This window comes from Copadichromis virginalis, linkage group LG3 (genome assembly GCF_057382275.1).
Source record: "Copadichromis virginalis isolate Kocher_CV1m ecotype Utaka linkage group LG3, C_Virginalis_male_GT1.1, whole genome shotgun sequence".
Taxonomy (NCBI): Eukaryota; Metazoa; Chordata; class Actinopteri; order Cichliformes; family Cichlidae; genus Copadichromis; species Copadichromis virginalis.
In genome coordinates this window covers 45497146-45514099 of record NC_140620.1, presented here as the reverse complement: position 1 = coordinate 45514099, position 16954 = coordinate 45497146, and the positions used below count along the sequence as shown (strand labels likewise).

The 16954-nt window shown below is 41.7% G+C and overlaps 1 protein-coding gene across 6 annotated transcripts in view; it reads right to left on the bottom strand.

Moving 5' to 3' along the window:
• Positions 1–5008, bottom strand: part of LOC146714994 (RNA-binding protein with multiple splicing-like) — a 34890-nt gene extending 29882 nt beyond the window's left edge. For all 6 annotated transcript variants that reach the window (XR_014918899.1, XR_014918900.1, XR_014918901.1 and 3 more), the window contains exon 1: positions 4491–5008. Coding sequence is in view for 1 of the 6 variants with exons in the window: in XM_085451348.1 (XP_085307474.1) it covers positions 4491–4553 (63 nt within the window). In the remaining 5 variants the exon portion in view is untranslated. The remainder of the gene's footprint in view (positions 1–4490) is intronic.
• Positions 5009–16954: the final 11946 nt, after the last annotated feature.

The following is a 16954-nucleotide window of genomic DNA, read 5'->3' as shown; positions in this document are numbered from 1 at the left end:
GACAAACGGCTAAGATAAGATGACAATTCCCTTGGCGCTTTTATAAATAAACGCCAAACTATCAGACGGGTAGATAGAGCAGGGTTTTACTGCTTGCCTGAGCCTGTATAGGGATTTTTTATCGTGTATATGTCTATATATCTGTCTGACATAGGCTACTTCACAGACAATCCTTTGGATGTTTTTTCCCTATCATGGCCACTTTACCCTCTATACTCCCCTCTGGTCATGCTTCTTGTCATAGAGAGTTAATATATCCTTGTGCCCTTTTCATAGATACATGCACATGTACAGACCACACACATGCCCACGCCACCGCGCTTACAGACTGGCACCGGCCTTCATCCGCTTCACCGTGCTTCTCCAGCAGCGTAGCTCCCCACCTACATCTCTTCATGGAAAAGGTCACGGTGGCCACATGACCTGCTATTTGAAGAGGACCTGCTAGATACCCAAAGCAGGCCAAGCACAATCCAATTACACCCCAGGGAGATACGCCACATTTGCTGAACTCTGCTTGAGTGATATTCGGTTTCTCTTCGGGCACTTGTAAAGATCCACTTAAATGTTTATGATCAGCTGGGAACAAGAATCAACAGATGTCTGACAAGTTTCATACTTCTGCTGCCTTTGGAGTGTTACATCCGGGGGAGAGACAGCTCCGCTTTCATGTAAACTACGATTTCGAGTAAGAGACTGTTTCACCTTGTGGAGGAACAAATAAAAAGAGGGATGTTCTGTGCTCAGTCATTTGTCAAAAGGCAAGAGGTTGGCTGGTGGACCTCCAAGTTTGGTGTGGGGAGATTCAACTTAAGTAAATACACTTTAGCTGGAGGGCAACTGACATCAAAGAGGTGAAAGGTCAATCTTCATTGGGTGAATCGGTCAGCTACAAAGCATTCCATGTAGTCATACATACACCTTTTCTCTCTGTAGTGAACTGCCTACCAAGTGCTAGAAAATCCAGGCGAAAGTTCCCCTTCAGACCCCAGAGCCAAAGGTTACGTGTAACAAAGAGAGGATTTTGTCTCATAAACTGTCTATAAGTCCAAACATGGTCCTTTCTCAGTAACAGAAGACCAGAAGACTTTATTCAGTTAATAGCCTTAATTACTAACAGATAATCAGTGTTGCAAATCACTAAAATGTGCTCATTGTGCTTACATGTGGTTTTCAAATAGGGTTGCACACAAATAACTGCCTCACTTCAGTAAATAACATGCCATTTGTCAGTATAAAGATTTTTTGCATTGCCTAAATGCTCAAAAACAGCAATTAATAAAGATTTAGTAACGTCTCCAGAAAATTTCACAGTCACTGGATTCCAACTTCTATTTATTTTCCCAGCAATCAGGTATCCGACTGATCAATAAATCAGCTAATCGTTTATAAACTGATGGGATTAATTTGAGGTGAACTGGGTTGTTTCTTCAGTGTGCCCCCGTTGTCATGGACCGTCTCCTTCCTGATAACACATCTGGAATTAATCACTTGAACTCGGGGTTTTCTGAGTACACTCCACATCGCTGCCGCCGCCGCGGTCAAGACTACAGAAAAAACACGCTAGGCCGATCTATTAAAAGCATCTTCGAGTCAAGCTTTGGAAAACCCGCTCCAGGTGTCTTGTCCATACAAGGTCTGGAAACCGGACCTCGTTCAAACTCTTATCTTTTGACATTCACCAATAAGGCGACGGCGTGTCACCTCGGCAGCATCGGCGAAGTGAAGTGCCACAGTACGCGAAAGCATCCAGAACACCTGATAATGTCGCTTATCAGAGCGGCTCATGAGATTAGATGCTGCCAGGCCCCCGAAACCTGCATACCTTGCCTGCAACAAGACCATGTTTGGTGAGCGGCGGTCCGCAGAAGATAAACATTAAGCATCGTCGAGCTTTCGTGTACACAGACGACGGCATGCGGGGTTGAGCAATGAAGCGGGCACGAGGAGCCGAGCTCGCTGCGGTGCTTTACCGGTGCGAATCAGTGATCCATTGAGTCACATACTACACTGCCCAAGAGGAGGGGCGGAGAGCTGCTGCTGCTCAGCATGTGAGAGTCATACCAGCAAGGCTGTTAAACTTTGGCTCTCTTGAGGTTATAGTTTATGGTTACCTCTGTGGTGCTGTTGCTGGCATTTTTATGCTTTCTGCATCAAGTGAAGGGACATTTGTGCAGACCAGACTTTCATGCAAACCCCCCCAAGACAAGTGAAACTAAGTCAAAGCGTGAATTAGTCTGAGTACATCCGCACGGGCCTGCAAAAAGCTTGAATATGTATCTGCGCTTGTGACAAACTCCCTGCTCCTCTGCATGCAACACACACCGTTCCACAAAAGATAAAGTGGTGCTGTCTGACCTTAACGTTAATTCACCCAAGTAAATGTAAGTCCCTGCCGGTCTGGATGGCTTCCAAACATTTCCAAAACCATTAGATCTCTCTGGCTATTAGTCTCCTTTTAAGGTCTCTGTCTGCCTGCCTTTTACACAACCTGCACCTCATCTCTGAGCTTATGGACATCACAGAATTTTTAATAGCTGGGTAGAAGTTTGAAGCCTTGTGTCTTTGGCGAACTACAGCTGCAGCTAACACAGCTTATTTCCTCGTAGACCTATCCTGCAGTTGAGATCTTTGAATAATCTGACGTCCTCATTTAACTGTTTGGTCTTACAAAAATGATCCGTAAGCGGCGTGACTGTAACCGAGTGTCACGAAAGCAAAAAGAAAAGAAGCAAATCCTCACATTTTGAAAGCTTTCGTGCTTTAATATGATCAGTCGCTCATGAGAATGAGCAACTAAACATTTCAGCTACAAAAAGCTTGTGTCGATAGTAACAGATCAAGTGCTTTTCTTGTGTTTTGCCCTATTTTGGTTTAATTATAGCTGTGTTGTGCTCAACTTAATTCAAAACAGGCAGGTGCTTAAGAAGGTGCTTTAGACAAAAAACTCAAGTATTTCTCTGGCGTCAGCTTCTGAAATGTGAGTATTTGCCACTTATGAGACTTTTAATTGGACATATTTGCAGTTTGTACAGTTAGATGGTCATACACAGACATCTTTTGGTGCTGAGTAGTCATCTTTCTTTTGTTGAATATGTTCATTTTACACGGAGTAGTTGTTTTTTATTAGATTCAATAACAAGAATACCCTCAGGGCCATGTACTGGTTACAGAGCCCTACTTGACTGACGTGTTGTTAGTAAAAGGAGAAGGTGACACAAGCTTTAAACTCAAACTCCCTAACCTCAAGAAATCAGCTCTTTGGTCTTTACCTCATCTGTGTGGTGCTACAGCAGTTCCCCCGCATCCATAGCAACCTCAACAGTGGACCAAATATGGTATTACAGCAGGCTGGCTACATCTCACTATTCAGTTACAAAGTGTCTAACGCTACACTGAGACCTAATCAAATTGCTCCAAGAGAAATATCTGATATAATCTGATACACCTTCCTTACATCACTCGACTGCGGATGTGCAGAGCTCTGAAATAACAAGTCTGTCATTTGAAGAGAGATTCATCTGAGCCAAAGAAAATCGCCTCATGCAAGGAGAGCCGTTACAGGCTTATTTACCAAAGAGGAGATATTGTTGGGCCGGATTGTGCAATGTTTACAGAGGAGAAAGGGAAGAAATGAGGCTATTATAGAGATAGAGAGGAAAACATACTTTGAGAACACGTTAAATGGATTTCCACCAAATGTTTTTCTTTCTTTCTTTTTTTTTGGGGGGGGTAAACAAAGCCATTCTGTTTGTGTTTAGATGTAATTAGAAGAGGCTATTCTTGCTCCACTGTAATGCAGTGGGCTCTCTGTTACAGCCTGCTATTACCTACATGTTGCAGCGGCAGTTGTTTCAACTTCAATTGCTCCCTCAGCTTCAGTGAAAACTAATTCGCCCTGGCTCTGAATTCCCTTTACTACTGCTTTCCAGTGCTGTGTGAAGTCTGGCTTTATTGTACAGTAAGACACAGCTAGCAATGCCGTAGCACAGCCAGGAAAAACACAATCCTGACTTCAAAGTTATTCGAGACTTGCTAGTTAGTGATTCATCAGTGCTTCGTGCCCTTCCCTGTTCTTGCTGCTGTTTTTAAATTAAAATAAAAAATGACGGCTAACTTCAACAAGGCTACAATACAATTTAAAGAAAAGTAGAGGAGAGACGTAAAAGTGAAGACAGGTGAAGAATTCAGTGCAATAACAGCGCATTACCTGCAGGAAACCGGTGATAGATGCTGTTATGAGCGAACCATACAGTCGGTCTAATAATGTAAACAGCAACACTGGAAACTTTTATGAGGTAAAACTAGATTACGGCACAGAAAACAAACAAACCAGCATACGAGCTACACCTTAATGAATACAGGAGTAGAGGAAAAGAAGCAGTCGCTGTTAGCATGACTCGGTTTTTATTAAGGATGTCATTACGGGTCAAGGAGCCACCCACAGTATCACAGACAGACGCTCGAGCACCTCGGGCTCGCATACGTACCTCCTCCTCGTGGTTGGTGAATTCACTCGGCTCGTTTTCTTTCTCGGGTTTGTTGTTATTCATTCTGAGCGGGACTCTTTCTCACTTTCACTCGGACGGCTCTTCTTTTCTTTCCTTGTTTCCCCCTCCTCCTCTTCTCTCGCTCTCTCTGAATCTGCTTCGCGCTGCGCTTCTTCTCCAGGACCCACAAATTCAAAGCACCCTCCAACAGTCCGCGCGCGAGCCCGCTGTCCCCCTACTGACCCGAACTTCCCACTAATTTGGCCACATCAATGATGACGGATAAACCTCATTAATTTTATATATATATATATATGTACATATATATAATTACAATAATTCGCTGCGGCTGATGTTGCTGTTGAGTTGGATATTCCTCGGCATTCTCTGGAAAGCCTTACTTTTCGTCTTTTTTTAATTAGTATTATTTTTCCAGAGCCTCTTGCTGTTGCTGTTCCCCAAATGAAATACAGTAATGTTCACCGGACCGCGCCGCGAGCAAACTTCTCTACCCATCTCCTGCGTGCGGCAGGGGAGGGGAGGAAGAAAGGGAGGCGGAGAGCGGAGGGGAGGGAGGGGTTTGGTGTTGGTTGGGTGGGATGCACCCTCTGCTCGGCTTTATCAAGATTTATCAAGTGCTGCAGGAGCTTCAGTGGAAAATCAGTACCAATCACCCTTTGGACCACATGAATGTTATATCTGTCACCACAGCACATATTCTTATATGTCCTGGTTTTATTCTTTGTTTTGTTTTTCATCAGCTGCTCTGGGCCTTTATTACACGTGCATGTTCTTATAGTGTGTGTTTCTTATATATTTACTCAATGTCAGAGGTGTCAAACTCATTTTACATTGTGGACCACGTACAGCTAACTTTGATCTAAAGCTCCTCTTCCTGTCAGCCTATAGAAGTTTAACCACACATTTAACCCCACTTTTGTTTTAATAAAAGAAAAAGAAATATGTGAAAAAATTAAAATTACACAAAAGGTTCTGTTAGCTGCGTAAGAAATGTGGTTATGTTTGTATTTATTTATTTGTTTGTTTGTTTTTACTGTGAAAAAACATAGGAACTTGAACCAGATTGGAGTCTTTGGTGGATCTGTTCTGGCCCCTGGGCTTTATGTTTGACACATCTGCTGTATGTTTAAGTTGTGATATTTTATATGAAACCAATTAAGCATAAAGCCAGGAAAAAGTAGAACTATTCCCTTCAAATGAATCTAAATTGAAAAACTGATTTTCCTCACATTGTGTATAAAGAATATTTTTTTCAAAAGTCTTTCGTTTGGTAATGTCCAGACCTTTATTAGACCTCTTGAGAACATTCATAAACAAAGTATGGACACAGTTAAAAACACAGTCAAAGTATCTGGGGAAATCACAGACTGTATATAAAAGATGGCATCAAACACTGTGACATCACACTTTGGTTCGTCGGCTTTTGTTATGAAGCATAATCCTCCACTGCAAAACATGAACAAGGTTTACAAAATAGTCTTAATTTATTATTCAATATGAAGTGAAGCGGGTGACTTAGCCTATAAACTCAGAGGTCAGAGCAGAAAGCTGTTTTCTGATAAACGTGTGTATGACAGGAAGTCTTTTTGCAACTACAGCTATCACCACCTGGCTTCTTTCAATAGAAAGCAGATTTAACTTTCTGCACTGGCTTCATTTGTCAGAGACAGAAGCTACATTCATGTTTATGGGTGCAGCCACAGGTTGTAAGGGATTAATCACATGGACACAGGTACTTGTTAATTAGTCCAAAAATAACATACAAAAGGCTGTACAATTAAGATAATCCACACTATCACTGGATAAATGTATAAAAAATGCTCCAAAGGCTCTAAACACTACAAACATGGACAAAAGGTCAAAAGGAGTTCATGGAGCCTGGCTGACACCTAGCAGCCTAGTCAACCACACACTTAACTTTAAAACGATGTAAACTGATCAAATGTATTTAAAAATTCAGTATCTGTACAGTTGTTATGTAGGGAAAATATGTTTTTTAAACTATGTGTTTAGTTTTGTAGTAAACTTGGGCCATTTGACTAGAAGTCTACAGGGACTGACTCACGTTTGAAATCAGCCTCAAGTGGACATTTGAGGAACTGCATTTTATGACTTTAAAATTTGACTTCAAGGTTGCTGTTGGGGATTAAATTCAGCTGAAATGATTCAGCACTCAGCAGTACTACTACATGCATGTTTATTGTTTTTCTCCCCCCCCCCACACACATCTATACATGTGAGATGTTCTAGTCACTCACGGTGACCAACACTTTTAAGTCTCACTCACATTACAGGTGCTTTTAGGACTGCAAGATGAAAACTCATATAAAAATGAATCACCAAGGCTCAAAGCCAAAACTTTATTGCAGTGGGGAAACAGCACAAATCAGCACACTGCTGTGCCACTGAAAGTATACACGAGGCGTGTGAGATTGTGAGACAGTCTTTTATACTGAGTCTTTATATATTGGTACTCGACACATGAGCAGCCTTGTATAACCGTTAAACCCTGATCAGTAAGCAGCTATTACTCGTAGTATATTTTTCAAATGCGTCTTCATGTTGCCATATAGTTTTATGCACCATAGTTTTAAAGTCACTGATTTTACTGTATGTCTATAACCTGTTGACTTATTAACCAAGTTGCACTGCAAACATGGTGAGCATAAAGGCATGCCCACTCAGGAGTATTTCTCCCCTCTTGAAACGCAGAAGTCAGCAAAATTCATTGTCTGCAAAGCAGGAGTTACAGACAATTATCAACCTGACTGCTTAATAAATTTCACGTGGCTCTCAGTTCATCAGTTCAAGGCCTCGGAGGGCTTCTGCCGTTTCACCCGAACGGTTCTTCTCAGAGTTAGAGCCCGTCTCCGTGTGGATTTACAGTGAGCAGGTTGAAAACAAAAGAGGAACTGGAGATAACACCTGTAAAGTGCTCAAGATTGGAGCGTGATTAGTTGCGTCACTTCACGGTGAGCTCACTTATAACCTCAGGGTGCAGGGGTAAAAAACAACAACAACAAAACAGCTAAACCCTGGAGGTGTGGGAATAATGGAGAAATACTAAAAGTTAAAATATTAAAAATGTCACTGGTGTTGCCTGCTGTTGTCTACGGTGAGGGCTGCAGAACAGCCTTAAAAGCGGCGATCAGGTGACAAGGCAGCCTCGAATTGTTTTTACCGTTTCAAAACATTTATTTCGAGCAACTGCCTCACTTTGTATTCCGCCGTGAAAAGTTCAGGAGCTGACAGCAGCTCCGTCGTGGGGACTTTGACTATATGTTGCGTGACACTTATTGCACAGGACAGGAGCTCGCTTTTTTATGACAGCCTGTGCAGAAAAGAGAGAGAGTCTGTCTTTTTTTGCTGAACTTGCACCTCAAAGGCAACAAAAGAAGGAAAAAGCAGTCGTCGTGGATGGGTCGTACAGATTTCTGCTCTTTCCCCTCCCCGATCACGTCTGTATCAATTACGCTGCGTCTGAAGCGCGCGCGCCAAAGAAGGGACACGGCAGAGTCTTTTTATGCTGATGAGAAGCGGCTGATGGGAGAGGGAGGAGGGTCTCGGAGCCTTCGAAGCAGATAAAAATGGAAATGTTCCCCTTTGCTTCTCGACACCCCTGTATCAAAGCTTCCAGCCCGAGTCTGGGGAGCAAGGAGGGGGAGGAGAGGTAGGAAGGCGGAGGAGAGGATGGGATAGGAGTTGAGGCGGGGTGACGGAGAGAGCGGGGTGGGGGAGATGTCCCAGCTGTGTTTGACAGGTCTCAGGGCTGAGCTGTGTGGTCTGATGCTCGGAGAGGGAGGGTGCCCACCACCATAAAAGCACACACACACACACACATGCATATATAAAGACAGACAGACACGCTGAGGATGTGTGTGTGTGTGTGTGTGTGGGGGGGGGGGGGGGGGGGGGGGTGAAAGAGGAGCCGGCAGGAGACAGACTGGTCACGGTGTCCTGGGTAACATGTCAGCAAGCTTTGACATGGTCCAGCCCAACATGAAGATATCTCTGTGTTATCTAAGGGGCTGCTGGGTTAGCAAAAAGCAACAATGTCAGGCAGGCTGCTCAGAGAAGCTTTGTTTCTTTGAGAGTTGATAAAAACAGAAATAGCGTGCATAAATCTTGTTAAAGAGTCGGGGGAAGAAGGTTAGGAGTAATACTTGAAAGCTACAATTGGGAGCCGGTAAAGTTGGATCAGCATAAACATCATCTAACCCAGCTCTGTTTGAACCTGAAAAAAAACAAAACAGGCACCTACTAATAACTCAGTTCTTACCTTATTATATTGGTTTGATATTTCACCACCTTCCCTGAAGTTCTTTTAAAAGAGCCCTGCTGGGGAATTTCCTCAGAATCAGGTCTCAACAATGTCCGAAGACTTCTCGGCTCACATGTAAAACACAACAGGAGACTACTGAAAGCACTCGAGTTTGGTTTAGCTGTCTGAGAGGGCTTCAGGAATCAGACTTCACACAGATTTTGTACTAGGGACCTGGCAACACAATGTGTGTCATTTGTGCCTTCCTATACATGCATCTCCACTGGGAAATGTCTGGGAAAGCTGAGGCCAGGGATGCATGTGTGAAAACAGCTGGCGGCTCTTGTGGAAGTGAAAATGGAAAGGCATTTTTGTAGCACTTCCCCAGTCTTACCGACCACTTGAAAGCGCTTGACTACGCCTTTCAGTACAGCCCGTAATTGTTTCATTCTTATTTTATTATTCCAAACAAAAAGTGAAAGTACGAAATTTGTTGCTGCACTGCTGCCAGATCATTAGCACGTAATAGCCCAATATGTAACTCTTATAACATAAAGTGTAATTTTTACACTCTTTTTTTTGTTAAACAGATCAAGAACACGAGCCTTTGCATAATAACTATTTGTCTTTAGAGATCAGCAGTTACCTTTTCTCTGAGCCAGACCAGCTGTTTCTTTACTGTTTCCACACTTTATGCAAGGCTACAAGCTGAAACTGAAGCTTAAAAAGTTTCCCAGTATCCTCCCATTGTTTCCCAATATGTCAAAGCACTGCTTCAAGAACCAGAGAACTTTTCTGTAACAAGCTAATCAACAACCAAAAGCAGGAGTGTTGAGACACAGATTATCTAGTACCTTCTTCTGGATCAGTGACTCATGGCTAAAATGCCAGCTTGATATTAAGCCCAAAACAAAAATCTATCATGACACATCGCCGATGTATTGACCAGCGGTGGATCCCTGAGGGAGGACTCCCGTGGATCTTGCAGTCCGCTCAGTGAGCACTGCAGTCAGATGACTCAACAATGTCTTGCTTTGCCTGTAACTCTTCCACACCCTTTCTTTGCATTCCAGCAAACTCCTTACAAATCAACAGTTAGTATCTTTATCCTGTATTACCAAAAGAAAAAAAAAATCAGAGGATGAACAATGTTGCTAGATGTCAACTGTAAAAACTGTCTGTAAACCTAGTAGATCAGTGTTTGGCAGGGCAATGCACTTCACCCCTTTGAGTGATGTGGGATAAGTGGCTCTCATTGGGCTTGGAGCCAGGTCATTCCATTCCTTGGACTTACTGATACAGAGTGTTCCTCCCTTATTCTCGCTGCCCTTTGATCTTCCTCTAAGATCACTAATGAGCAATTTGTGGTCAGATTGACCCGCTCTAATTGGGCTAGAGAGGTTTGGTGCTTTGTTTCAGTTTGATCAGTCCTTTTCGCTCTAATTAATTACCCCCACCTCCGCGCCACAAAAAAATCACACTAAGTGACAATACCAGTAATTTTTTTAAAGCTTTTTTTAATGGGCGAGCTTGTTCTCTTTCCTTTCTGTCCTTTCAAGTCGTTGTGCTCAGAGATCGCTGCCTTCAGAGACAACATTTTGCTGCAATAAAGCCTTCTCTATTTTTTACTAAGCCACTGAAGCCTTTTTTAAGCAGTGTCTTTTCAGCTATGCCTTTGCCTCTGGGCAGCCTCTGTGCATACTTATTAAATGTGCATACTGTGTTAGCTTGTAAAGTATGTTTTGATCAGTTTTCCCTGATAGCCAGAATCTGTAACTATTACGTCCATGTTGTACAGATCCTGTCACCCGCCATATCATGAAAGGAACATAAAACACAGAAGTCAGTATAGCTGACTACAAATCCAGAAAAAAATTAGAAGACAAACATTTCCTTAACAGTGTGGACAAAAGGAGGGGATGCCTGACTAAGTTCCTGGAAATCTACTAAGAATAGAAAAAAATAAAAAACATTTTGTGCTCTCTTTTCTACAATGAGATTCAGTTTTACTGTGGAGATACTGTAGCTTTTCTAAGACTTTAAGCCACGACATATCATGGGAAACATTATTTTAATCAGGGTGACCAACCGTCCTCTTTTCCCCGGACATGTCCACTTTTCACGTTCTGTCCGGGGCGTCGGGGGGGATTTTCGAGATTAATAAAAATGTTTCCTGTATTCCGACAGAGGACCCATGTGTGAGGAATGCAGTAGTTGCTCAAATATTGGTGATAAACCAAATAATTGTGCTGCTTAATTAGCTTTATTTAATTTAGCTTAGTGGTAGAAAAAAACTTAAGCAACTTGCAGAAAACAATGATTACCGTTTCGTTTTGTTTCGAGAATCCGTGTTAGCTTGAAAAGTTTATTCACGGTTACATTAATATTTCAACAGTATTAACAATATTGAAGTTGGACTGAACATAGCTTCATCATATATTGTTGTGCCACGTTTATCACCTAAGATTAGACTTTAGGGTCAATGTGAACCACAAGTCTAGCCCATAAATGTGCCTAACCTGACTCATCAAAATACCTTTCTGTCTTTATGTAATGGACCTGCAGTTGTGTGAAGATAAAACATCCTAAGCAAGAAGGCACAAACTTTTGTCAATAGACACTACCATAAACCTTAGTGGTTCGCTGGGCAGAGGACGGGTTAAGTAGAGAGCAAGGCATTGTGTCAATTCCCAACTGTTGACATAAGACATTGTAATGGACTCTGATGTTCCCTTTGAATGTTTTTGAGTGGTCCTAAAATGTCTTGGGACAACTACTCTTCTGTTGTATAGCAGAAGTAATAAAAGGTTAAAATAAAACCAGGGCCCTAAAGCCTTTCTCATTCCTACTGCCTTTAATCATTACTGAACAATGTGCAGGTTTAAAAAAAAGTAATTTGCTTTCTGCAGGTTGCTTTGACCAGCCGAATTACTTGGCACGTATGTTACATTGGCCTTTGCTTAAAGTGGATATAAATTATGTATGTATGGTCATTGTCATTTTTGCTCCATTTCGTTCTTGTTCTTTGATTCTTATTCTTGTGAAGTCACCATTTTAAGCTATCGTGATGATATTTTTTTTTTAATGAAATATTGATTTGCAGTGCAGAAAAAACATGTTCTTAAAAACTGTATTTTGAGTACAATATTTAAATTTATACAGGGGAACATCTGCGTTGAGGATGCTGAGCTTCATTTATTTATTTCACGCATTCTTGTCTTTTGTCCATTAAGTCCTTATTTCAGTGCCATATATGCACATATAAAATGGAAAAATGTAGAATTCATTTATGTAAATGGTAACATTACCATGCGAACAGGCCGGTGCTCAGGAGAGGCAAGGGCAATGGATGAGAGAAGGAGGGAGATGGAGAAACAGACAAATATTCTGTGGCAAATGGAAGCATTTAGTGCGACATTCACCTCAAAAGGTCCTGTCATCTTAATCTCAAGAACTGTCACCATTGGTGGGCAGAGTAAAAGACCTCGCCCAAGCTGGTAAACATGCTATGACTGAGTGCTTCCAGACCAAGAAGCATCACTTTTCTTGGCCTGCAATCAGAGGGTTTAACCTGGGACTTCATGATTCAGTTCTGAATCCTCTTGAAGTGTTGACCTATTTGTAAAAAACAGAAAACAAAACCCAGGAAACTTAATTAATAACCTGGAAATCTGCACCACTCGCTCATCCATCTCACAAGGTCTGGGGTCTAGCAAGCTTTATTCATCAAGATTGAGGTTGTAGGTTTTAAATAAACCTTCTAATTAGAATAATATAAAAAAATAAAATAATAAAATTGCACTTATCAACACTGAAGCAGTATTTTTTTGGATAGTCTGTATTACACAGTAAGCCTTAATATTAATCAGACGACATCATTAAATATCCAAAAATGCTCCAACAGCACAAACAAAGTGCAAAGGTCCAAATACGTGACTCATCGGTTCCAGTTTCGCATCAGGGTGTGAGAGTCGGTTCTCATTCCCAGTGTGTAACATACCGACAATTTGTCACATCCCGAGGCGTCTCATAGTAAGGTATCCTTCCGCGTCCTTATGAAACGCGCCAGATTGTGGATGGAATTCAATAGAATGACGCTCCTGGCAGTAACACAAGTTTTTGTATTCCAGCACTAACCCTAAATTTATCCCTAACCTTAACCACAAGCTTAATCATATTAGATAGTGTTTTCCAAAGTGATTCATGATGAGAAAGTAAAATAAATGTACATGTCTAGATTAATTCCAAACTGTTCTCATGTTTCCGAAGACGTAACATACTGATAATTTTTCACAAGTGTCCATCACAGCCACTGTCTGTTCTTTTCGTACTTCTGTTTTCTGATGTTTGATGTTGTTTTCACACTTTTGCCATTTCTGTTAAACTTCATTGACACATTCCCTTCCCTGCTTTGGTCTACTTGTCAACCAATCAGCATTGGACTGATGCACCCACATGGAGCATGCTATTGGGATTTCAGAGGACTGCATGTAAGCACGTTTACATTGGTTGAAAAATCCTATGTGTAGCCTCTCAGCTAGCATGGGTAAGTTAGCCAGTAAGCAATTAAGTATGCAGACTGACGCAGGTAAGTATACTCCAGTGGTACATTACATAGAACAAGGTTAACATTATTTCTTTAACTTGGCATGTCTATAATGAGGTACCACCAATGTTCCCTCTAAGCTGCGCGTGTGCGCAATTACGCAGGCACGGTCTCTGCGCACAGAAAATCTGCGTTGCGCACAAAAAAGAAAAAATCTAATCTGAATTGAAATTAAAATGAATACTTTAACAATTCTGTTTTGCAGTGTTAGTCTCTGACTGGCTGCTGCCGTATGGGATTAGAACGATGCCACCATATCCGATAGTCCAGCCAATGATTCACATTCGTATATACGCAGCTAATCAACGTCGACAGGCTATGACAGCGGTGTTTTGAGATGTGAGAGATTTGAGATGTTTAGTGCAAATCTTGTGTACTTAGTGTGTAGTGTAGTCAATAGTTTTGTTGTGTGTCAGAACAATGAGGCGACAACTGAATGTTACAGGTGTTACAGGAGCGATACATCCTGTTGTCAGGCCTGCAGGTATCAGGCTGTTGTTCTCCTTCATCTCATAGTGGACAGAAAGTATTTTTTGGAGTGGCACAAATAATTTGTGTGGCAGAAAATTTGATGCAGAAGAGCTGATTGTTCTGTAAATAGTTTGAAATGTTTATTTTAAAAAACGCCTTGGCTGCATTTTTAGGTAAACAGCTGCAAAAAACTTTGTTGTTTGCATAACTTGGATACTTTTTTGAAGAAGTAACTATATAATTAAATTGCCCAACATTGATCATTATATACTGTATTTTGCAGACACAGAGTTACAGGACTCTCTCCCAGACCACAGACTCATAATACAAGTCAGAGCTTTATATATATATATATATATATATATATATATATATATATATATATATATATATATATATATATATATATATATATATATAAAGAAAGAAAGAAAGAAAGAAAGAAAGAAAGAAAGAAAGAAAGAAAGAAAGAAAGTTGTGTTTTCAAAATTGGAGTTCAAGTTATTGTTTACTTACAATAGTGTTAACATGCCACACAGGTCATGAACAATTTTTTTTTTAAATTTTCATTGTATGTGGGCTAAAGCAGTTAATTAAAAGTAGTCTAACATAAATGTAAATGCTGTAATTGGATTATTTTAATAAACCAGGTAACTTGGATGGATTCGATGCTGGCGTGACCACAGTGCACACGTCTGCTGTTGCTCACAGTGGTCCAAGGGACCGCTCAGGGAGTTTGTGTGTTCGCTCAGACACATGAAAAATTAGAGGGAACATTGGTTACCACTACTACTACCATGACCTACCACTACTTTCATCCCACATATACTACTAAAACTAAGCTAACTTTGGCCATGTTAGCTTAGTTGGCCTGCTAGCTTATGAGAGCTTTAATTAAAGCTATTTTCTGCAGTGCCAATCATATAAAATAATTTTACAATCACACATTTAGAAAAACATGCTTTCAAGCACATGCTGCATTGTCTGTAAATATCTTTATGTTTACTGCATTACTTGGATCTAAATGTCTCCCAAGTAAAAGTGTAGGCGTAAGCTAGCAAGCTGTGTGGTTGTAATGGCTTGCTGGTACACTGAATGGAAGTGATCCATTTATCATTCCACCAGTGCTTTCCCTGCTGTAAAGTCAAAATGTTTGCCAAGCAAAAAAGTCTCTTGGCATTAGGTGCGCATACTGAAGTGACAGTCAATAATGGTTAACCAGCATCAAGCAACACCTGCCACTGGAAAGTGGCTCAATGAATACCAGCAACATACCACCCGAGAGCAGCAGGGAATGTGACATATGCCACTGAACCAGGAGTGGCATACCACTCCACACTTTTCAACAAGGGTGTCACTTGGTGTTTAGTCATAAAATAAAGTGCTGTATGTACTGAAACCGCGCAGCCACAGTAATTCAGATTTGACCAAAAGTGCTGCACTAACCGAGTGACGCTGTAAGCCACAGAGCCAGGCAGCTAACACGGCAAAAAAGGCATGACATCCAGAGGTTGTGGGTCCCCTTGTGATGAAATTAATTATTTCTGTGGGACTGCAATGGAAATCACTGCGGCCTATAGGTCACATTTCACTTTTCGAAGGTGGACCGGACCTGGATGCAAAGGTCAGCTGTCAGAAAGCTTTTATGTCCTCCAAAAGCAACTGGTGGCCTGTTTGAACATGACGGACTACAGTGGATTAGACCAAGACTCTCTGACTCTGACTGCAAGTGCTGCTGAAAGCACCATAATAGCTCATTAAAGAGCAAGAAAACACATTCTCTCACCCTTTTTTTCATACCAATAGTTACATGTTTCCAAACGGTGCTGGCTCACATTGTTTTCCAGCAGCCTGCTCAGTATCCAGCACTGTTTTCCCATCTAAGATCTCATACTTCTCTTTGTTTAAGATAAGACATTATGGAGTGTTCAAAGAATGCTGCATATTGTAGCTAAAGCCAAATAAAGACTTGAGATTTAAAAAAAGAAAAAAGTGAATACCACTGCAATCTAGAGCAGCCCGCTTTAACAAATAAGTGGAAGCTGGATAATTCAGTTTCAGAACTGTACAGTAAGGGAGGGGTATAAATAACTGCTTCCAAATATAGCACAATATTTGAACTTCCCCTCACATTCCTGCTATGAGCTGCTATCACCATGGCCATTTTGCCTGCGTAAAGAACCCACTGCAGATTAAAGGCCACACCAGCCCCCCATGAGGTGTTTGTCACTCTCCACATCCGTGCAACTGTGCGCAGCATCTGTCTTCCTTGTCACATTAAAGTAAACTGACCACTTCAGCAACACCCCAAAATAAAAATGAGGGTAGTGGAAAAAAAAAAAAGAAAGCTGAAGAAGTGAGAACAGAAAAGAGCCTAGACGTGGCCCCGGCTGCACTCCGTTGTTGAAGTAATTAGCCCCCTGGTTGACGTGCACTCCTCGTGGGACTCCACCGTGACATGTTCAAATGAGTATTGGCAGTGTGCGACACCAGCTGTGGGCCTCCTGCAGGGAGCCGCTGTAGCATGCACTGAGCACGACACCAGCCCTTTAGACTCCGAAGAGCATGAGCAGTGGCCTTGAGCTTGTTTTACAGCTAAAGGAAGCAACTGTAAACTGTGACTTCTGAACTTTTTATGTCAGGTGATTCAGGCGGTGATGCTCTACTGACTGTCCACCAAACACACACACACACACACACATTCAAATCTGTGTCTGTGCTACAGATGGGCTCAGCAACTCTAAAAGGGGGCTTAGACACGATGAGGGGAGGGCAGCCAGGCATTAATCAGACCCATTCTGCAGCAGAAATTGAACCACACCCGCTCTGTGTGGAATTCCCACTCTACCCACCCACAGCACCAATTTGGTAACCCCTGGTGGGAGGACACATGACTGGCAACACCAACATATCCAAGAAAGGGGGCTGCCACACCCATCCTTATCTTTTCAAGGCCTCACTTTTGCTCAGTGATCGCATTTATTAAATCATAAACGAGTCACAGCCAAATCACGCTTCATTTGAAAGGATTATATTTAACCACACACAAACTCGATCGTGTGAGTATTATTTCTAGAACACACACAAAAAAGATATTTTTAGTCG